The 24,349-nt window shown below is 37.6% G+C and overlaps 1 protein-coding gene across 1 annotated transcript; it reads left to right on the top strand.

Annotated features, from left to right (window-relative positions):
• Positions 10,581-16,849, top strand: LOC109819862 (galactoside 2-alpha-L-fucosyltransferase-like). The gene is made up of 2 exons (XM_020385809.1): positions 10,581-10,999; positions 15,158-16,849. The coding sequence occupies exons 1-2, from the start codon at positions 10,738-10,740 to the stop codon at positions 16,603-16,605; spliced, it is 1,710 nt and encodes a 569-aa protein (XP_020241398.1). The 5' UTR covers positions 10,581-10,737; the 3' UTR covers positions 16,606-16,849.

The following is a 24,349-nucleotide window of genomic DNA, read 5'->3' as shown; positions in this document are numbered from 1 at the left end:
AAGCTTTTTGTACCCGGTAAACATGATTAGGAAAAGCATGATCTATAAAACCGGGGGGTTGCTCAACATACACTTCCTCTTCTATAAAACCATTTAAGAAAGCACTTTTGACATCCATTTGAAATAGTTTGAAATTTTTAAAACTAGCAAATGCCAAAAACATCCTAATAGATTCCAACCTTGCAACCGGTGCAAAGGTTTCATCATAGTCTATGCCCTCCTCTTGATTGTATCCTTGGGCAACCAAACGTGCTTTATTTCTAGTTACAATGCCATGTTCATCAAGTTTGTTTCTAAAAACCCATTTTGTACCAATAACACTAGCATTGTTAGGTCTAGGAACTAACTTCCAAACTTCATTTCTTTGAAAATTGTTTAATTCTTCATGCATAGCCAAAACCCAAAACTCATCATTTAAAGCATCATTAACCTTTTTAGGTTCTAGTTGAGATAGAAATGCAACATTACCACATTCACTCAAGGCTTTTGAGCGAGTTATAACTCCTTTTGAAGGGCTCCCAATGATTTGTTCCTTTGGATGATTTGATGTGAATTTCCAAGCTTTAGGTGGTTCAACTTGATCTTGAGCGTTTGTGCTATCCACATCCTTTTGAACTTCTATAGAGGGAGTGTCATTGATTTGCAACAAGTCCAATCCTCCCTCAATATCATCATCATCATCTTTCCTAGGCAACACAACTTGAGAGCCAACATTAGTCTCATCAAAAGTAACGTTTATAGACTCTTCAACAACGAGGCTTCGTTTATTGAAGACCCTATAAGCCTTACTTCGAGGTGCATAACCCAAGAAAATACCAACATCAATTTTGGAATCAAATTTATCATGGTGATCTTTTGTATTTAAAATAAAGCATTTGCAACCAAAGACACGAAAATAACCAATGAAAGGAGTTTTTCCATAATAAAGTTCATAAGGAGTTTTCTTAAGCTTTGGTCTAATCAAAACACGATTTAAAACAGGGCAAGCCGTATTGACGGCTTCCGCCCAAAAATATTTTGGTAAATCAAATGAGTTTAACATAGTGCGTGCCATCTCTTGTATGGTACGATTTTTCCGTTCAACAACACCATTTTGTTGTGGTGTTCTAGGAGCGGAAAACATATGAGTTATACCATGATGAGCACAAAAATCATAGAAAAATTCATTTTGAAATTCACCACCATGATCACTTCTTATTTTAACAACTTTCAAATCCTTTTCATTTTCAATTCTTTTAACATGATTAGCAAATTCTTCAAAACAATCATTTTTCTTAGCAAGAAATATTGTCCATGTAAAACGAGAAAAATCATCAATAATCACAAAAACATAGTGTTTGCCTCCAAGAGAGGTAACACGCATAGGACCAAATAAATCAAGATGAAGTAATTGCAAGGGTTTAGAAGTCGATACCTCATGGATGGATTTGAAAGAAGACTTTGTTTGTTTACCTTTGGCACAATCCTCACAAATTGTATCTTTTATGAAGTGCAAGCTAGGTAGCCCTTTCACAAGATTCTTCTTAGACAATTTTGATATTAACTCCATATTTGCATGTCCAAGTCTCTTGTGCCAAATCCAAGGATTTTCATCAATTGCCGCAAGACACTTCACATCTTGATTCACTAACTCATTCATCTCAAAAATGTAAACATTAGACTTGCGATTTGCAATAAAAACAATTTTTCCATCCATACTAATGATGCATTTATCCGGTTTAAAAGAAATATCAAAACCTTTATCACTTAATTGGCTAATGCTAAGAAGATTATGATTCAAGCCATTTACTAAATAAACATCTTCAATAATGGGTGAGGGTTTCTTACCAATAGAACCGATACCAATGATTTTACCTTTCTCACCACCACCGAAGGAGACATTGCCTCCTTCAATCCTTGATAGGGTTGCAAATAACTCTTTGTTGCCCGTCATATGATGTGAGCAACCACTATCAAGGTACCACATCTCCTTACGTCGTTGCCGTGACGTTCCCTACAAAAGAAGAAGATGAAGGTGTAGTAGCTTTAGGTACCCATGTCTTGGGTCCTTGGTGGTTAGTAGTTTTGGTACCTTTGGGTACCCATATCAAACCATAAAAATCTTCATTGTCTTTAATTCTACAATGAGTAGAAATGTGTCCATGTCTCATACAATAGGTGCATACAAAATTTCTTTTGTATGTACGAATGTTAGAACCATCTAGTTGAGATTTGGTGTCAACAAATACTAGGGATACATCTTGTCTCTCTACATGATCGCGTAAGAAATGATGGCGCACGTCAATATGCTTAGTTCTAGAATGCAAAACCGAATTTTTGGAAATATTTATGGCACTTGTGTTATCACAAAAGATTTTAATATTTTGAAAATTCAAATCATAGTCAACTAAACTTTGTTTCATCCATAAAACTTGAGCACAACATAAGCCGGCGGCAATGTATTCCGCTTCCGTAGTGGACAATGCAACACAATTTTGTTTCTTGGAAGCCCAAGAAACAAGGGAATTTCCTAAGAATTGGCATGTTCCACTAGTACTCTTGCGATCTACCTTACATCCGGCAAAGTCGGCATCACAAAAACCATATAAATCAAAAGAAGTGCTTCTGGGATAAAACAAGCCAAGATTAAAAGTACCATTAACATATTTAATGATCCTTTTAACCGCAATTAAATGAGATGCTTTAGGAGAAGCTTGAAAACGTGAAGAAGGCTACCTATCATACCTCGGTATAGTTTTTGGTCCACATCTTCACCACTCTCATCCGCATCAAGCTTAACACTAGTACTCATGGGAGTAGGCGCATGCTTAGAATTCTCCAACTTAAATTGCTTCACCAATTCCTTCGCATACTTGCTTTGTGAAATGAAGATCTCATCCTTAGTTTGCTTGACTTGGAGTCCGAGAAAGAATGTAAGCTCTCCCATCATACTCATTTCAAAATGATCCTGCATAACTTTAGAAAATTCCTTGCACAAGGATTCATTAGTAGCACCAAAAATAATGTCATCCACATATATTTGAACCAAAATGAACACATTTTTCCTTTTTCTCACAAAAAGTGTGTTATCAATTGTTCCTTTTGAAAAACCATTTTCAATAAGAAAACTAGAGAGGCGAGCATACCAAGCCCTAGGAGCTTGTTTCAACCCATATAAAGCTTTTTGTACCCGGTAAACATGATTAGGAAAAGCATGATCTATAAATCCGGGGGGTTGCTCAACATACACTTCCTCTTCTATAAAACCATTTAAGAAAGCACTTTTGACATCCATTTGAAATAGTTTGAAATTTTTAAAACTAGCGAATGCCAAAAACATCCTAATAGATGCCAACCTTGCAACCGGTGCAAAGGTTTCATCATAATCTATGCCCTCCTCTTGATTGTATCCTTGGGCAACTAAACGTGCTTTATTTCTAGTTACAATGCCATGTTCATCAAGTTTGTTTCTAAAAACCCATTTTGTACCAATAACACTAGCATTGTTAGGTCTAGGAACTAACTTCCAAACTTCATTTCTTTGAAAATTGTTTAATTCTTCATGCATAGCCAAAACCCAAAACTCATCATTTAAAGCATCATTAACCTTTTTAGGTTCTAGTTGAGATAGAAATGCAACATTACCACATTCACTCAAGGCTTTTGAGCGAGTTATAACTCCTTTTGAAGGGCTCCCAATGATTTGTTCCTTTGGATGGTTTGATGTGAATTTCCAAGCTTTAGGTGGTTCAACTTGATCTTGAGCGTTTGTGCTATCCACATCCTTTTGAACTTCTATAGAGGGAGTGTCATTGATTTGCAACAAGTCCAATCCTCCCTCAATATCATCATCATCATCTTTCCTAGGCAACACAACTTGAGAGCCAACATTAGTCTCATCAAAAGTAACGTTTATAGACTCTTCAACAACGAGGCTTCGTTTATTGAAGACCCTATAAGCCTTACTTCGAGGTGCATAACCCAAGAAAATACCAACATCAATTTTGGAATCAAATTTATCATGGTGATCTTTTGTATTTAAGATAAAACATTTGCAACCAAAAACACGAAAATAACCAATGAAAGGAGTTTTTCCATGATAAAGTTCATAAGGGGTTTTCTTAAGCCTTGGTCTAATCAAAACACGATTTAAAACATGGCAAGCCGTGTTGACGGCTTCCGCCCAAAAATATTTTGGCAAATCAAAAGAATTAAGCATAGTGCGTGCCATCTCTTGTATGAAACTGGGTAGCCCTTTCACGAGATTCTTCTTAGACAATTTTGATATTAACTCCATATTTGCATGTCCAAGTCTTTTGTGCCAAATCCAAGGATTTTCATCAATTGCCGCAAGACACTTCACATCTTGATTCACTAACTCGTTCATCTCGAAAATGTAAACATTAGACTTGCGATTTGCAATAAAAACAATTTTTCCATCCATACTAATGATGCATTTATCCGGTTTAAAAGAAATATCAAAACCTTTATCACTTAATTGGCTAATGCTAAGAAGATTATGATTCAAGCCATTTACTAAATAAACATCTTCAATAATGGGTGAGGGTTTCTTACCAATAGAACCGATACCAATGATTTTACCTTTCTCACCACCACCGAAGGAGACATTGCCTCCTTCAATCCTTGATAGGGTTGCAAATAACTCTTTGTTGCCCGTCATATGATGTGAGCAACCACTATCAAGGTACCACGTCTCCTTACGTCGTTGCCATGATGTTCCCTACAAAAGAAGAAGATGAAGATGTAGTGGCTTTAGGTACCCATGTCTTGGGTCCTTGGTGGTTAGTAGTTTTGGTACCTTTGGGTACCCATATCAAACAATAAAAATCTTCATTGTCTTTAATTCTACAATGAGTAGAAATGTGTCCATGTCTCATACAATAGGTGCATACAAAATTTCTTTTGTATGTACGAATGTTAGAACCATGAAACCTATTTCTACCATGGTGATTGTAGTTGGCATAAGCATGAGTGGGTCTAGTCCTACAACCCTCAATTTCTAGTCTTTCAATCTTTGATCTTAATTGCTTGTTCTCAAAATCGAGATCTCCAAGCAATTCATCTTTTAGAGCAAGAGAGGTTGTTAGTTGTTCTAGCTTAATATCACAAGAGGCATGCAATTTTTTGAAAGAAGAGTATTCTTTAGACATTCTTTTAAATTCAAAGTTCAACTCTTCTAAAGCCATAGCTATGTCACATTGCATATAAAAAGATTCACTTTCGGCCTCGGATATTACCTCATGTTCATTTGCCATGAAACAAACATTTGGGTCATGAAGAGCAAGTTTGGCTCCTTCTTCATCACTATCCGAGTCACTTGGTTCGGATTCTTCCCATCCGGCATACATAGCCTTCTTCTTCTTGTACTTCATGTACTTTTCTTTGAGCTTGGGGCAATCCTTAGCGATGTGACCCGGTTCATTGCATTCAAAACATTTACCTACACGAGAGGAAAACTTGTTGTTAGATCGGGGGTTAAATTTTTTGTTCATCTTTATGAGTCTAGAGATTCTTCTAGAGAGATGAGCCACTTCTCTAGAAAAATCAACTTCACTCTCCGACGACGAAGATGAGTTGTCACTAGCTCCCTTGAGAGCTATGGTCTTCAACTTTGGTGACGGCTCCTCAACTTCACGTGATGGCACTTCCTCCTTCTCCTTCCCCTTGAGCTTCTTCTCATGCACTTTGAGCTTTCCGATGAGGCTATCAAGAGCTAAGGTAGTGAGGTCATGAGCTTCCTCAATGGCCGTAGCCTTGGGCTCCCATGCCGGAGTCAATGAGCGAAGTATCTTGTAGTTCATCTCTTGAATGGATAATTGCTTATCTAGACCATGTAATTCATTGATGATATTAGTAAAACGGGAAAACATAGCATCAATGGATTCATTAGGAAGCATTTTAAATAGCTCATAATCATGCATGAGTCCACTAATCTTAGATTCCTTAACTTGGGGTGTTCCTTCATGTGTGACACATAATTTTTGCCAAATTTCGTATGCGGTTGCACACGTGGAAACTCTATTATATTCATTAGGGGAAAGACCACAAATTAAGGCGTTCATAGCCTTAGCGTTGAGATTAGCTAGGTGCCTTTCTCCATCGGTCATGTTCCCGACTTTGGACTTTTCTTCATATTTCTCTTCTATGAGCTCTAGAATGTCAAGGTCTATGCAACGAAGGTAAATTCTCATCCTAGCTTTCCAATAAGCAAAATTAGTGCCGGTGAAGAGAGGTGGCCTAGTTGTGGATTGTCCTTCTAGCATATGCATATTCAAAGATGCCTCCATTAGATCTTTTCTCTAAGGTTGTTAAACCAAAAACTGATATAGAGACCAAGCTCTGATACCAATTGAAGGACCCTAGAGGGGGGGTGATTAGGGTCAAGAGGCTCTAATATGCAATTAAAATTCAGTACAAACAAACCACAGTAACAGAAGTGCAATAATAAAGAAAGAGATAAAGTTAGGAATCGTTATCCTTGACGCGCGATGTGTTAACGAGGTTCGGCCCGCTGACCTACGTCCCCGCTCCCCACTCTCGAGGAGAAATCCACTAACACATCCGGATGCGATAAAAGTAAGAGAGATAAGGTTAGGAGTTCGTTATCCTTGACGCGCGATGTGTTAACGAGGTTCGGCCCTCTGGCCTACGTCCCCGCTCCCCACTCTCGAGGAGAAATCCACTACACACCCGGTTTGGAAGCCGGAACTTCGTCTACACAGCGATCTCCACAGATCTCTCTCACTACACAGTTTGATCTCAACAGATCACACCCTCACAGTAGATCTTACACAAGATCTCACCCTCACAGCAGAAGAAAAGATGCAAGACTCTCTCTTTACACAAGCCCCTATAGCAAAGAGAAGAGTACTGAAGCTGAAAATTTACTCAGGAAACAGAAAAAGCTCTCAGGTTTTTCAAACGTTAGGGCTGAGGAAGAAGAAGAGGTCTGGGGGGTTTTTATAGAAAAGTTTAAATCATTTTAAAACAAAACCCAATCTTCCTAAATGAGATAATAATCTCTTCTTCAGACCCTCATCACAGACTGTGCCAAATACTAACAAGTGAAAGTACAGTAAACGATGTAAATGACCGTTTAAAAAAGTCGCGGCTGACCAGAGGCAAAAATCGGTTGACCGAAGAGAATTTCGGTCGACCGGAAAAAGCCTTCGGTCGACCGAAAAAGTGCTTCGGTCGACCGACCGAAAAGTTCGGTCGACCGCGAGCAGCTAAGGAAAATATGGAAAACAAGCAGAGACTCATCGGTCGACCGGCGCGGTCGACCGATTTAAAGATCGAAATTTCGGTCGACCGTACCGGTCGATATTTTGTAAAAAAACGCTTAAAAGCACAAGTCTAAAAACGTGTGTGTGATTCCCAATAGCTTCAAGTAAACTCAGTAACTCTTTGCCTACATTCTAGCACTAGAGAGAAAAACAAAAGAAAGCTAATATCCTCATATAGAGAGCAATATACTTGAGCTTTGATATAGCTTGAATCGGATGAAGCTTTTGATCGAATTTGTCGTTCTTGAAGTAACGTTGCTTCATCTCTTGGCCTCCTGCTCCTTTGGATATCATCGTTGTAGCATATATTCCATCCATCCTCCATTAATGGCACTAACGAGCTTGACAAATGAGTTTACTACATTTACACTCAATAAGCCATTAGTACCGATAATGGTGGTTGTAAGAACATCATCAAAACATAAGGGCTAACATTGGGATCCTCCATCTCATTGATTCTAGAGAACATTTACAACTCACTAATATGTTTTTTCACTCAGTGGACCCCAAGATTGTTACTAATTAAATAAACTATATAAAAAATCTTTTACTTACAGGACCCATTAGATGAACCAATATTATTCACCACTTAAGTAATTATAACTATTCTCTATAATAAAAAATATATAGAGGATCTCTTCTCAAACAAACTAGCATATTAATATTGAATGATCCATCATTAGGATATGAAAAAATTATCTATCCCATTAGTTCGGGCAATTCCTTAATTAGTAAGTGTACTAATTCAAACAACCAAGTAATTTTCATCTAGAAAAATAGATGAATTACAAACTCTATACTCATGCTAGATTTTTCTACCAAACGTAAAGAAATGAAGCACAAACTCCACTATGTACGAAATAAATTATAGGCACGTCAACCTCGGATAGAATCATGCTGATAACCTCGCTCAGCTTCAACTTCTCCTTCACTGCCGAGTTGCTGATTGTGGTCACGCAACGTGCCTAACTATCTGGCAACTGCGATAGTATCAATAGGGCTTACACTTCATCATCAAACATGATGTCGACTGAGATGAGTTGATCAACAATCATGTTAAACTCGCTGAGATGCATCGAGAAGGAACATCCTTCTGCCATCTTGAGGTTGAAGAGTGTTTTGACGAGATGCACATTGTTTGCAGTTGACGGTTGTTCGTATATCTTTGCGAGCGTTTCCATAAGCCCCACCGTCGTCTTCTCCTTTAATATATTATGGGTGACTGTTTTTGCGAGTGGCAATCAGATCTGCTCTAGAGCCTTCTGATCTAATATTTTCCAATCCTCGTCGATCTCATCCTTCTTCTTTCCTTTTGCTTTACCCATCAACGGACGATAAAGATCCTTTTGGTATAGATAGTCCTCCATCTGTGGCTTCAAGTAGGCGAAGTCTGATCCGTCAAACTTCTCAATCTTTGACTTGCCTTCTTCTACTATATCTCTCACACAGATCTAATCTGAACCAAGCTCTGATACTAGTTGTTAGGGATTCGTACTATCGACAACTTATCAAATGAACCCTCTCGTGGAATATGCCCTTCGGATCTTGTGTTGAAAGAAGGCAAGAAGAAATCACAGCAAATAAAAGAAAACTTTGTAAGGAAAAAATAAAAGAGAGAACACCAAAATTTTAACGAGGTTCGGCAACTTGCCTACGTCCTTGGGAGCCACACAAAAAATTTTATTTGAATATTAAAGAAGATTACAAAGCTTGCAAGAGATGATCTCAAACTCCATGAGATCACTCAAAAAAGAACTCTCTTTTTATTTCTTAAGGCGCAAGATTTTTCTCTGAAAAATCACCGCTAAAGACGCTGCAAAAATCACCGCCAAAAAACGCTCTGGAGATCACTCTGGAAAACTGCGTTTAATGACGGTCCGGGTTCTCTATTTATAGGGAAACCCTAGGTCAAAGCAGATTAGGAATTTGTTTTCTGCGAGTTCGTCTGACTGTGAAACTCCCCTGTATGACTTATGTTCGCCTGAATATAGTCAAGCTCGCCTGAACTACTTCGCCTACACTTAGAGCTTGCCTGCACTTGGAGTTCGCTTGAACCTCTAAAGCTCGTCTGAACTACAGGTTCGCCTGACCTCAGCTTCGAGTTTCGCCTGAACTTCCAAGTTCCTATCAAGTTCGCCTGAACTTCCAAGTTCGCCTGATTTCTTAACTTAGGGCCCGTTTGTTTGCACGCAAGTAACTGTGAAATAGCAGAAGTAGAGGAAGTAGATGCTACTTCTGCTACTTCTAGACAAAAATATATGTTTGTTTCTCTTGAAAATTTACTTCTGCTACTTCCTTAAATAATAATGTGGCGCCTACGTGTCATCTCTATTTCCTTAATTTTTTTTCCGTCATCAAAGCTCTGAAATATGGTGGAAGTTATATAGGGTTGGGTCCACCGGAAAAAAAAAACGCTGGTGATTGTTTTTCCTGTTGTTTCGTTCTGTTAGGCATGAATGATCCCTCTTGAGTTGTGGACCAAGATCAGAAGTGCATAATACACAAGCGAAAATGATCCCCATTGGCCATTGGTGCAGCTTGACCAAGATACTAAATTAGCAACCAAGAGAAAAGAAGGAGAAAAAAACAATGTCGTGCGTGCTGCTTCATGATCTTCGGCACCAATAATTTATATCTCCGTGTCATACCCCTTGATGCGAAATGGAAAGAATAATTTTATTATATATCATGCAAATCAACTATGAATATTAGTCTCTTCAATTGATGACAACAACAACTCTATTTATATTTCAATGACAATCTAAACAAGAATAAAATAGAAGCAACATGTATTAATTACTTCCTAGTAATATTTTTACATATTATCCAAACAAAAAAAGTAAATAAAGAGGAAGAAGTTTTACTTCCATTACTTCTAAAAATATATGAAACAAACAAAAAAATGTTATTTCCGCTACTTCCTATTTCATAATTTTAAAAGTTACTTCCATAACCTACTTCTTACTTCCAATACTTTCATTATCCAAACGGGCCCTTAGAGAAATTTTTTCTTTGCATGCTTGTTCTAAGGTTTGGGTCTACACCCAAAACCAACAAAAAGTTGTTATAAGTAACTAATAAAGGAAATATTAATTAATAAAAAAGTTATTTATTTTCTAATTAATATACATTTCAACTACTGCCGAGCTACTTCTGAGTATTGATGATTGAAAAAATATTTTAAAAATAAAAATGATACGTAGACGCCACATAAATATTTAAAAAATATTAAAAATAAGTTTTTTAGAGAACAAAATGAACTTTTTTTTGTTTGGAAGTAGAAGAAGTCTTACTTCTTTTACTTACCATGTTCATAATTACTTGCTGAACACCACGCCCGGCCGACAACCAAATCTAAACCCATCTCGTTTGAGAAAATATATTCAATCAAAATCGCGATGAGATCCTCGCCATCGCCACTGCCATCTCCATCTCAACCCAAAATCTAATAATGGACATGAAGCGAATCAGAACCCAGCGGCATCCATCTCCAAACGCCCCCCTCGATCTTGAAGAATCAGACGGCGCCGGTGCTCGAGCTCCAATGGAGAAGAGACCCAATTTAGGAAAGCTGCGTTTGATAATCGTTTTGGTTGGATTCTTAGTCCTTCTACCTCTTCTCGTCGCTATCTCGGGGTTCCATCGAAGCTTGCCCCTTGATCAGCTCCAGGGAGCTGCTGAAAGGGGCAAATTTGAAGTTAGAACAGAACAAGGTACGATTCTGTTATGAATTTTAGTAGAAAAATTGCAATGAGGTTCTGGGTATTGTCATTTTCATTAGATTTGTGTGACCTTTTCTGGATAGTATTTTCTAATTGATTTTTCTGCGTATACGTGATTTAAGGTAGATTTATATGTATGATGGCATTGCAAGTTTTCTGCGTTTTCTCATTATAGTCGGATCTGTATGATTCGCTGAGTTGGCTTCGGTTTGAGATAAGGCAAAGTTGAGATTATCTTTGATGCTTTTGAGATCTATTATTCCATTGAGTGAAGTAGGTTAATGCTAGGGTCCATTTAGTTCCACATTGGCTAAATGGGTAGTCAATTTGGATTTATTAGGGATTTGGTTTCCCTCCGTCAAACAACTAGCTTTTACAACTGGTAGCAGAGTTGACCGATCTTTTCAGTTGCAATCAAGTTACGCCGGTGGTGATGCGGTATAGCCGTGTTTGCCCAGGTCTAGTCTAGTACAAAGCCAATCATGCGGCACTAAGATTGCAGTGTACGATGAGAACTTGACTAGTGCACTGCCAGAGCGCGTAGGCATCGGGACTGTGAAATTATGGTGTGCTATGTTAGGGTCCATTTAGTCCCATGTCGGCTAGATGGTGAGTCAAGGCGCGGTTTGGGTTCCCTCCTTCTAACAACTAGCATCTATTGGTGAGTTCTTCTCTGAGAGGGTTTGTGAAGACTAAAACTAATTTTTGAAGCAGCATCAATGGAAAATGAAAAGAAATAAAAATACATTTCTACCAGTTTGCAGGAAGATCTGGCTAGAAAAAGCTGCAAGTTGTGATAGTCTTGAATAGGGATTGACATGTCTCTAGTACAAAAAGTTTCTTTCATCTGTGTGGATGTAAATTAAAGGATTTTTTTTGTTGTTTTTGTTTTAGCACCTTTTTTCTCTTTCTTTTCTTTCTGGATTTCCATTTGATCCAAATGTTTCAAAAACCTTGCTGATCTACTCATTTTTATGTACCCATTCTTTAGAAGCAGCTTCTTTTTCTTGCTTTTCTTTTATCTGTCTAACAAACTCCTACAAGCTTATATGAAAGTAGAAAGAGACCTCGAGAATGAAGGAGCAAAATTCCCATCACAAAGGGACACTTGGAACAGACCTCTTGTTATGTATATAGGAGGGACACTCAGTTACAGAACTCTTGTTATGCATATAAGCTGACAACAAGGCTTCACATATCACGACAAAATGCTTTCACGTCCTAAACTCCTCATTTTGATATCATTGTGCTTTAGTATGTCCTTACATATTTATCCAAAATTTTTCTTGTCCAGAGCATACCGAGAGCCTCATTTTCTAATTTCTTGGCCCAAGCTTGATGGTGTTGGCATGTCAAAATATTAATTACTCCTACACATGGAAATTTGGGCATCTACTGTTTCGTTTGTTATGTGCCTTGGAGTCATGTCCATCAAGGTTTTTAGCTTTCTATAGGAGATTTTATTTTCTTCTACTCGTCTATAATATGCTTGCTTAACATATCACCATTGAGCTTAATAGTTCAGGTCGTATTTTAAGTAGTATTTCTTAGCAATAATCACTCAGTGTTGTAGAAGAGAATCATTCGATGCCAACCTGGTAGAACGCATTGCAAGTCTTTGTGGCATCTGAAAACATAATTGATGCAAATAATTCTCAAACACCTTTTGATCTTCTCGCAATAACTCATAAGAATGTTGCACTAATTAGTACAGAGGCCATGCCTCATCTTCTTACTTTGCCCTCCTGTCTGTCAAATCTACCAGTTTACTTATTAGCAATTGACCAAATAATAACAATAGCTTCTTCGTAGATTGTTATTGTTTTTCAACATCACTGTCACAGTTTTTCTCCTGTCATTTCTATCAGCACCTGTAATCTATTTTATGGAATTAACCACTGCAAATGTTACTGTAGAGACACCATAAGGTTTTGTTTTATCACAAATGTCAAATGGACGTGTGTCAAGTGTCAACTTTGTAGCGTCTACTGCAAGAGCCCTCAAAAATGGGAAACAGAAGCACAACTAGCTGTGTAAGTGAATATGCAAATATATCTTTTCTATGCGGATTCAGTACGAGCTGTTTAGTCAAAATTTGAGAAAATTGGCTAACGCTTCTACTTCATGTTGACTGAAAATCTTTCATGTGAAGAAATGTTGTAAACATGTTTTGGATTATGCATTTGGTTTCCTCTTTTCCTCTTTTTTTAAACCCTAACTACCCTCCTTCCTTTCACCTCGTTATTTGGTAGCAAAACCGAAAAGATCAAACAATTGCAATAATGACATCAGTCTAGATTTCAAGATCTGTCCACATTGATACAGTATCATGTTCGCTAAAGGGTTGTTTCCCTGTGTACCCCCCACATTGTCCATATTTGCATATTTAACCCCCAATCTTTATAATTGCAAATATTCCCCTCAAATCTTTACTTTGAGTTGTCGTACCCTCCAAATGCAGCAGAGTTTCTAAATTAATGGTAGAGGGGTCAATTGACCAAATTAACCCCTTCCCTCCTCTTCCCTCAAAATTGGAAGCTGTTTCTTTTTTCCCCAAGACCTCAAATCCCTGGCTGCAACATCTCCAAGATGATATGAGATGAACTACATACAATAGTATGCTATCTCAAAGTTAGCCATCAGTAATTAACTTTTTACAATCTAGCTAGCTATACAATGCTGTAGTTCCCCTTAAGGCTTTGTTGATGCTTGACCAACACACAGCAATATCCTGTGCAACACTTTGGTGTGATAGAAGAGCATTATTTCAAGTTTTCAACCATAACTCTCTCTGGTGCAATGAGATTGCAGTTCTGTATCTTGCAAAGCCGATGAACGACCACAATATTAGTCCTTCCAACCGTTACTCTCTCTCTGGTGCTTCTTAAACTAGTTTCTCAAAATGGTTGTCAAGCAATTTAGTTAAACTGAAATTTGTGTGATTAGGTGAGAAGGAGAAAGTTGGGAACTTTTGGTAGCTTAATGAGCTAATGGGTGAGAAGAAGAAGAAGCTCTTCTTTTGTGACAAGCAGTAGAAGGCAAGGGGGAAATGAGATCAAGAAAAAGGATCAGAAGAGCATTTTTTTGGAATAGAGATTCTAGAGGATTTCAAGAGGAAGAAGAGAACAGTTGGGATTGTCAAGTGTTTTATCAGTCAACTTTGGAGCTTATTATCAAATTTCATCTCTTTGGGTAAATGTCTTAATCTGGATCTGTGGCTCATAAGGGGTGTCAGAATAATGCAATTTATATCCTCAAACCTTCTATTTTCCTGTTTTAAACAGTTTTAGAGGGTTATCGTGATTTCATATTCTAAAAATTCAATGGTTTTATGAAGTCATTTACCTTTTTCTGTGTGGTTTAGGCTTCCATTGCCAGATGCTATTACTTCTCGCTTCTATTATATTACAGTTTTGTGTAGTATTTCCTCCTTAGACATTCACATACACTCGTCATTTCTTAATGGACCCATCTCTCTTGGAAATAGTTTATTTGTGTGTGCACAAATTTTAGCATTGCATGTTTCCTTTACTCCTAGCAGAAATGTAAAAGCTATGATGGACTTGAGGCTGTATGCTATGAGCTAGAATATTGAATAAGTGCATTCATATCCGGTTAGAGATTGCTCCAATTGAGGATAAAAGGAGAGAAAACCGACAGAGGTGATTTTGCCAAGTGCAATTAAGACCACAAAATGCACCGATTGGAAAAGTGATAAGATCATAATTAATGGAGTAAGGCGGACTAGAGATTTAGGCCTAAAAGAGCTTGGAAAAGTGATAAGGTCATAATTAATGGAGTAAGGCGGACTAGAGATGTAGGCCTAAAAGAACTTGACTTAGGGGAAGAAAGAGTCCTTAGTAGAACAGAAGGAATAACAAATTCATGTAGTAGACCCCAAAGTTTGAGATAAAAGGCTTTGTTGTTGTTGTTGCATGTTGCCTTTTCATCCATGCTAGCCGCTACAGACTCCTTTAACAATCTGAGAGACAAAATTAGCCCATTTAAGGTGTAATTCATCTTCTAGTACTTGCCTTGTAATTGATTTGTACTCGGGTATTTGCTTATTAGTTTTTTAAAATTAACTTTGCAGTTTACTGTTGTCACCTCAGTTTCCTTTCTGAATTTCCTGTCCTTTCCAATTCATAGGTTCTGAAGAAGCTTCTTTTGCTCCTCCCGAAACCCCAAAGGACACACTCCTTGGTGGCTTACTTGCTCCTGGATTTGACCAAGATTCGTGCTTGAGCAGGTATCAGTCTGTTTTCTACCACAAGGCCTCAAAATATTCACCTTCTCCTTATCTCTTAGAGAGGCTACGGAAGTACGAAGCTCTCCACAGAAAATGCGGTCCAAACACCGAATTATACAATAAGACCATACATAAGCTCAAGTCTGGTCAGTCGACTGAGACAACAGAATGCAACTATGTGGTCTGGATATCACACAGTGGCTTAGGAAACAGGATACTGACTCTAGCTTCAACTTATCTCTATGCCCTTCTCACAAACAGAATCTTATTGGTTGATCGAGGTGCTGACATGGCCGACCTCTTCTGTGAGCCTTTTCCTGATATCTCATGGCTACTTCCTTTGGATTTCCCTCTGAACCCTGTTAACAATTTTAATGAAAAGTCGACTGAAAGCTATGGAATCATGGTGAAGGATAAAGATCTTAGTGGGAAATCTCCACCTTCTCATGTCTATCTCCATTTAGCTCATGATTATGGTGACTTTGATAAGCTCTTCTTTTGTGAAGCTGACCAAGATTTCCTCAAAAAGGTCCCTTGGCTTGTTCTAAGGTCAGATAACTATTTTGTTCCTTCTCTTTTTCTTATACCGAAATATGAGGAAGAACTGCATAGACTTTTCCCACAAAGAGATACCGTATTCCACCATTTGGGGCGATACCTTTTCCACCCTACAAATATAGTATGGGGGTTGATAACTCGATACTATGAAGCTTATCTAGCCAAGGCCGACGAAATTTTGGGCATCCAAATCAGAGTGTTTGATATTGGCACTGGCCCATTTGAACATGTACTTGACCAAATTATTGCATGCACTCAGAACGAAAAACTATTGCCAGAAGTCAGTAAGAACAATGTAGCGACTCCAACCACACCTGTGAAAAGATCAAAAGCCGTTCTAATGACTTCTTTGAGCTCCGGGTATTTCGAGACAATAAGAAATATGTACTGGGAGAATCCAACATTCAATGGGGAGATAGTTTCTGTGTACCAACCGAGTCACGAGGAGTACCAACAGACAGAGAAACAAATGCACAATATGAAAGCATGGGCTGAAATGTATTTGTTGAGCTTTTCAGATTCATTGGTTACGAGTTCTTGGTCTACATTTGGCTATGTTGCTCAGGGTCTTGGAGGATTGAAGCCATGGATTTTGGTGAAACCTGAGAATAGAACTACACCAGATCCACCGTGTGGAAGAGCTATGTCGATGGATCCTTGTTTTCATGCTCCGCCATTTTATGATTGCAAAGCGAAGAGAGGGATTGATACTGGAGCTTTAGTACCTCATGTAAGGCATTGTGAGGACATGAGTTGGGGGCTTAAGCTCGTTGATACAGATGAGTGGTAGCTCTTTCTGTAGAGAGATATGTTTAGGTTGTATACTAGAATTAGACTTCATAGCTTTTAGCTGTGTTTGTGTATTAGAATGAGTTTGTTTTGAGTAGAAGTAGTTACAAATTGATGCGTAATTTGTGATGTTGAGATCCATTCCACGATGTAAGGGAGTAATCTTGTATAATCAACATTTTGGTAGAATTTTTGCTGCATATTAGCTTTGAAGTTAATAAGCCTATTTTGTGGTCTTTTTTTCACATTTTTGTGGCTAGAGCTTGTGAAAATCTTTGAACTGCTTGATTATGTATGAATTGAATACTAAGGTAATCATATTTATATTCCTTTAAATCTTTGAGTACGAATTCAAATTTGAATTCTATTCTTCAAAATTTAACTGGGTTTTACGTATGTCCTTTGAATATTTGTTGAATACCAGAATACCTTTGTTTAACTTCATATTGTATGGATATGGATATGAAGTCATTTGCTAATTAAAAGCTATTCATTTTTATTGATAATGTACAGCTTTGTAATTTGAATTTTAAGGTTAAAAAATTAATTTGGAACTCTTAATCTCTCAAAGTAAGTGTAGAATCTTAACTAAAAATATAAAAGGGACGAGCACATAAGTTTGTGTATATAATGTTAGAAGTCCAAGAGACTAAACCTCTATCAAATTTTTGACTTAATATTTGATAATGAAACAAATCATATATGTGGATGCTAAAAATTATTTGATTTCCTTCAAACAATCTCCCATGGAATCAAATATTCGATTTAATATTTGATAAAGAAACAAATCATATATGTGAATCCTAAAAATTGTTTGATTTCCCTTAAACAATCTCCCGTGGAATCTGAACAAATAATCAGACAAATAATTACGCGATGATATATAGCGGTATGCGAGGTGAATTGTTGAGAATAGCCTCCGCACATTTCGCGCCCGGTTGGAATTAGCGAAAGAGTGCAGGCTATGTCGTCTAAAGATTGGCGTCTCAGCATAAGATTGCTGGTGACAGTATCTTTGCGCTTGGGGCCAACGACGCAGCTAATGAGGTTATAACCGTGGCTCGTCAATTGCTGGTTGAAAACTATTTCCAAACCCCCTCCTCCGCCCTCGGTTCCGCCTTGGGCCATTGAGAATTTCTGGAAGGGCTCCCTCTAACCCAGGATAAAGACCTAAAATGCCTTATTTTTTATTTTTCTTATTTCTAAATTAATTTAGCGTTTATCAAATTATTATGACTACTTTTTAATCCTCATTGTGAGATGCAATATATTATCAAACTGAGCCTTTTGGTATTTTCAAATCATATCCATTTCTTTAAATATATGAATGGCTAAATTACCATATTGGTATTTTTTCTTGACCCTTTTTTATCATTTTTTTTGTTACGGCATCATTTCATTACTTTGACTTGGTCCATTGTGCAAATCGACCAAAAAGTAAAGTTGGTTGCTAGTAAAAAAAACCCGCGAATCGCTGACGTGGAGTGTATCGAAGGATAATTTTTTTGGTGATTACGGTTAGTTGAGGCATTACGGTTAGTTGAGACATGTGAGAAACACGTACTCCTCTCCCTCTTAGTTTCATTCAAAACTAGGGCAAGAAAATAGGTTATGACTTAAACCAAAGTTCCCTCTCTTCGACTTCACCTTCATCTTCTCCAAATTTCTTGAATATTTGACATGTCCTCTTCAAGTGCAAGCTCAAATTCATAGAGACGTGGATTGAATCAAAGAAATTCTAAGAAGATGAATGTGAAATTGAAAAGGAAATTTTTTTATTGAAGTCTTAACCTAAATTCTTCTCATAATTTTGAATGAAATTAAGAGGGAGGGGGAGCACATGCTTCTCACATACTTTAACTAACACGAATCACCAAAATAATTATCTTTTAATACATTTCGCGCCAGCGATTCGCAGGTTTATTTGACCGACGGTCAACTTATGGATCAATTTGCACAATGGGCCAAGAAAAAACACCAAAATAATGCTAGCGTGAGAAAAACAGAACCAAAGTGGTAAAAAGGGTGAAGAAAAAAATTACCAAACTGTAAACTTAGCAACATTTGTCTTCAGCATATCCATTTACAACAACTCTTTGTCCTTTCGTAAGAGAAAGTATTTGAAGGCAATGAAGTAAGAAAGATAAATATGAAAAACCCACCTTCACTTGACTTGAAGATATGATGGCAATTTTGGACCCGACCCGTCAACCGATCCGAACAGTTATTTATGGGCCCTGGTCGTGATATATGGGTTCGGGTCATTTATGTGTTGACTCGACCAACCTGTTTATTAGTTGGGTTACTTCGGGGTTTGACCCAAAGCTACTCGTCTAACCCATTTATGACCTGGTTATGCTTAAGGGGCTGTTTGGATACCTTAACGAAACTAGAGTATTTATGACATCATATGAAAAGTGGTTATCCATCTCACCACTTACCATTTGAGTATTTGCATTGTTTGGTTAGGAATCATTGTGAATCCTAAAAAAATAGTATTACATTATTTATATAGCATAATGTAAACTTAAAAAGTGAAAGTTATGTGTACCTTATTAAAATGTTTAATTTATAATGGATAAGATCACCACCATGATACACAAAATACTCTAATAGTCCAATTTATCTCTCCTAACTAGTAGCAATCAGAATGATTAATTTAAGACAACTCATAAGAATGGAGGGACCTTATTGTAATTGTTAGCCCTTATGTTTTGATGATGTTTTACAACAACCATTATCGGTACTAATGGCTTATTGAGTACAAATGTAGTGAATTCATATATCAAGCTTGTTAGTGCCACAAATGGAGGATTGGATGGAATATGCGCTACAACGATGATATCCAAAGGAGGAGGAGGCATAGTGATGAAGCAATGTTATTTCAAGAACAACAAATTCATATAGAAGCTTCATCCAACTCAAGCTATATCAAGACTCAAGAATTGTATTCTATGTGAGGATATTAGCTAGTTTTTATTTTCTCTCTAGTGCTAAAATGTAGGCAAAGAGTTATCGATTTCGCTTGAAGCTATTGGGATATCACACACACGTTTTCATACTTATGTTTTTAAGCGTTTTTTATAAAATACTATTTCTTACAAGTATGAGGACCTATTTACAAAATTCCTTTTCTAAACAATTTGTTTTTAGTATTAAAAATATTTTACAAAGTTTCACAATTTTCAGAAGTCAAATGAATATTTTACAAATTATTAAAGTGTGTCAAAATCAGGTTTTTGGAATGTATCAGAATGCGGTCGACCGCACCGGTCGACCGCACCTATGTTCATTCGTCAGTGGGCAGCAGAAAGTTTGTCGGTCGACTGTCGCGGTCGACCGAGAGCTCGTAATTTCCATCGGTCGACCGCACTGGTCGACCGAAGAAGTCTGCTTGTTTTCTAAGTTTCGGATCAGGATCACGGTCGACTAAAAATTTCATCGGTCGACCACCAAGTGTTTTCAAACGGCTCTCTGTTTTCGATTTCTACGCCGTCTGCACAAAATCTCTTTGCGATTGTTTACAGACTGTGCTCCAGATTTTAGGGGATTAGTTTTTGAGTTTAGACAGCTGGTTTTCACCTATTTAAACTCATCTTCTTCCTCTTCCAAAGCTGTCCCAGCTTTTGCAAGAACCAGAGACGTTGTTTTCACTGAGCAAAATTTTCAAACTTGTTCTTTCTGTGTTTTTGTGTGTTCACTTCCCAGCTTCAGTGTGCTCTTTCTCTTTGCCATAGGGACGTTGTAAAGAGAGAGTCTTACACCATTTCTACTATCTTGAGAGTGTGATCTTGTGTAGATCAATTGTGTGGGAATAATCTAGTGAGATCAACTGTGTAGTGTGAGATCATGAGGGGATCGCTGTATAGACGAAGTTCCGGCTTCCAAACCGGGCTGTGTAGTGGATTTCTCCTCGAGAGTGGGGAGCGGGGACGTAGGTCAGCGGACCGAACCTCGTTAACATATCACGCGTCACAGGATAACGATTCCTAACCCTATCTCCTCTATTTTGATTGTATTAGAATACTGTGGTTTGCTTGTCTTAATTTTATTGTATAATTATAGCCTCTTGACCCTAATCACCCCCCTCTAGGGTCCAACAATTAGTATCAGAGCTTGGTCTCTATATTAGTTTTTGGTTTAATCACCTTAGAGAAAAGATCTTATGGAGGCTTCAATGAATGTGCATATGTTAGAAGGACAATCCACCACTAGACCACCTCTCTTCACCGGTAGTAATTTCGCTTATTGGAAGGCTAGGATGAGAATTTACCTTCGTTGCATTGATCTTGACATCCTAGAGCTCATAGAGAAGAAGTATGTAGAGAAGTCCAAAGTCGGGAACATGACCGATGGAAAAAGACACCAAGCCAATCTCAATGCTAAGGCTATGAATGCCTCAATTTATGGTCTTTCCCCCAACGAATATAATAGGGTTTCCACGTGTACAACCGCATACGAAATATGGGTGAAATTGTGTATTACACACGAAGGAACCCTACAAGTTAAGGAATCCAAGATTAGTGGACTTATGCATGAATATGAGTTATTTCAAATGCTTCCAAATGAATCTATTGATGCTATGTTTTCTCGCTTCACTAACATTATCAATGAATTGCATGGTCTTGACAAGAAATTAACTATTCAAGAGATGAACTACAAGATTCTTCGTTCATTGACTCCGATGTGGGAACCCAAGGCGACGGCGATAGAAGAAGCTCATGACCTTACCACTTTACTCCTCGATGGCCTCATCGGAAAGCTCAAGGTCCATGAGAAGAAGCTCAAGGGGAAGGAGAAGGAGGAAGTGCCCTCACGGGAAGTTGAGGAGCCATCACCAAAATTGAAGACCATAGCTCTCAAAGGATCTAGTGATTACTCCTCTCCGTCATCGGATAGTGAAGTGGATTTTTCTAGAGAAGTGGCTCATCTCTCTAGAAGAATCTCTAGACTCATAAAAATGAATAAGAAATTTATCCCCCGATCTAACAACAAATTTCCTTCACGTGTAGGAAAATGTTTCGAATGCAATGAACCGGGCCACATTGCTAAGGATTGCCCCAAGCTCAAGGAGAAGTACATGAAGTACAAGAAGAAGAAGGCTATGTATGCCGGATGGGAAGAATCCGAACCAAGTGATTCGGATAGTAATGAAGAAGGAGCCAAACTTGCTCTTCATGACCCCAACATTTGTTTCATGGCCCATGAACAAGAGGTAATATCCGAGATCGAAAGTGAATCTTTCTACATGCAATGCGACATAGCTACGGCTCTAGAAGAATTGAACTTTGAATTTAAGAGAATGTCAAAAGAATACTCTTCTTTTAAAAAATTGCATGCTTCTTGTGACATTAAGCTAGAACAATTAACAACCTCTCTTGCACTAAAAGATGAATTGCTAGGAGATCTCGATTTCGAGAATAAGCAATTAAGATCAAAGATTGAGAGATTAGAAATTGAGGGTGGTAGGATTAGACCCACTCATGCTTATGATAATTATAATCATCATGGTAGAAATAGATTTCATAGATCTCATGCTTCTACACACAAGAGAAATTTTGTGTGCACATATTGTATGAAACATGGACACATTTCTACTCATTGTAGGATTAAAGACAACCATGATTTTTATGGAATGATATGGGTACCCAAAGGTACCAAGACTACTAACCACCAAGGACCCAAGACATGGGTACCTAAAGCTACTACACCTTCATCTTCTTCTTTTGTAGGGAACGTCACGGCAACGACGTAAGGAGATGTGGTACCTTGATAGTGGTTGCTCACATCATATGACGGGCAACAAAGAGTTATTTGCAACCCTATCAAGGATTGAAGGAGGTAGCGTCTCCTTCGGTGGTGATGAGAAAGGTAAAATCATTGGTGTTGGTTCTATTGGTAAGAAACCCTCACCCGTTATAGAAGATGTTTATTTGGTAAATGGTTTGAATCATAATCTTCTTAGCATTAGCCAATTGAGTGATAAAGGTTTTGATATTTCCTTTAAACCGGATAAATGCATCATTAGTATAAATGGAAAAATTATTTTTATTGCTAATCGTAAATCTAATGTATACATTTTTGAGATGAATGAACTAGTAAATCAAGATGTGAAGTGCCTTGCGACAATTGATGAAAACCCTTGGATTTGGCACAAGAGACTTGGACATGCAAATATGGAATTGATATCAAAATTGTCTAAGAGAAATCTTGTAAAAGGGTTACCTAGCTTGCACTTCATCAAAGATACCACATGTGAGGATTGTGCCAAAGGTAAACAAACAAAATCTTCTTTCAAATCCATCCATGAGGTATCGACTTCTAAACCTTTGCAATTGCTTCATCTTGATTTGTTTGGTCCTATGCGTGTTACCTCTCTTGGAGGCAAACACTATGTTTTTGTGATTATTGATGATTTTTCTCGTTTTACATGGACAATATTTCTTGCAAATAAAAATGATTGTTTTGAAGAATTTTCTAATCATGTCAAACGAATTGAAAATGAAAAAGATTTGAAAGTTATGAAAATTAGAAGTGATCATAGAGGTGAATTTTAAAATGAATTTTTCTATGATTTTTGTGCTCATCATGGTATAACTCACATGTTTTTCGCTCCTAGAACACCACAACAAAATGGTGTTGTTGAACGGAAAAATCGCACCATACAAGAGATGGCACGCACTATGCTAAACTCATTTGATTTGCCAAAATAAGCCGTCAACACGGCTTGCCATGTTTTAAATCGTGTTTTGATTAGACCAAAGCTTAAGAAAACTCCTTATGAACTTTTTTATGGAAAAACTATTTTTATTGGTTATTTTCGTATCTTTGGTTACAAATGTTTTATTTTAAATACAAAAGATCACCATAATAAATTTGATTCCAAAATTAATGTTGGTATTTTCTTAGGTTATGCACCTCGAAGTAAGGCTTATAGGGTCTTCAATAAACGAAGTCTCGTTGTTGAAGAATCTATAAACGTTACTTTTGATGAGACTAATGTTGGTTCTCAAGTTGTTTTACCTAGGAAAGATGATGATGATGATGTTGAGGGAGGATTGGACTTTTTACAAATCAATGATACTCCCTCTATAGAAGCTCAAAAGGATTTGGATAGCTCCAACGTTCATGAACAAGTTAAACTTCCTAAAGCTTGGAAATTCGCATCAAACCATCCAAAGGAACAAATAATTGGGAGCCCTTCATAAGGAGTTGTTACTCGCTCAAAAGCTTTGAGAATTTTCTAAGGTTATTGCAAGATCATTTTGAGATGAGTATGATGGGAGAGCTTACATTCTTTCTCGGGCTCCAAGTCAAGCAAACTAAGGATGAGATATTCATTTCTCAAAGCAAGTATGCTAAGGAATTGGTGAAGAAATTTAAATTGGAGAACTCTTAGCATGCACCTACTCCCATGAGTACTAGTGTTAAGCTTGATGCGGATGAGAGTGGTGAAGATATGGACCAAAAACTATATCGAGGTATGATAGGTAGTCTTCTTTATCTCACCGCTAGTAGACCCGATATCATGTTTAGTGTGTGTGCATGTGCACGTTTTCAAGCATCTCCTAAAGCATCTCATTTAATTGAGGTTAAAAGGATCATTAAGTATGTTAATGGAACTTTTAATCTTGGTTTATTTTATCCAAAAAGCACCTCTTTTGATTTATATGGTTTTTGTGATGCCGACTTTGCCGGATGTAAGGTAGATCGCAAGAGTACGAGTGGAACATGCCAATTCTTAG

Source organism: Asparagus officinalis, chromosome 8 (assembly GCF_001876935.1).
Source record: "Asparagus officinalis chromosome 8, Aspof.V1, whole genome shotgun sequence".
NCBI classification, from domain to species: domain Eukaryota; kingdom Viridiplantae; phylum Streptophyta; class Magnoliopsida; order Asparagales; family Asparagaceae; genus Asparagus; species Asparagus officinalis.
This window is presented reverse-complemented; position numbering and strand designations above follow the sequence as displayed.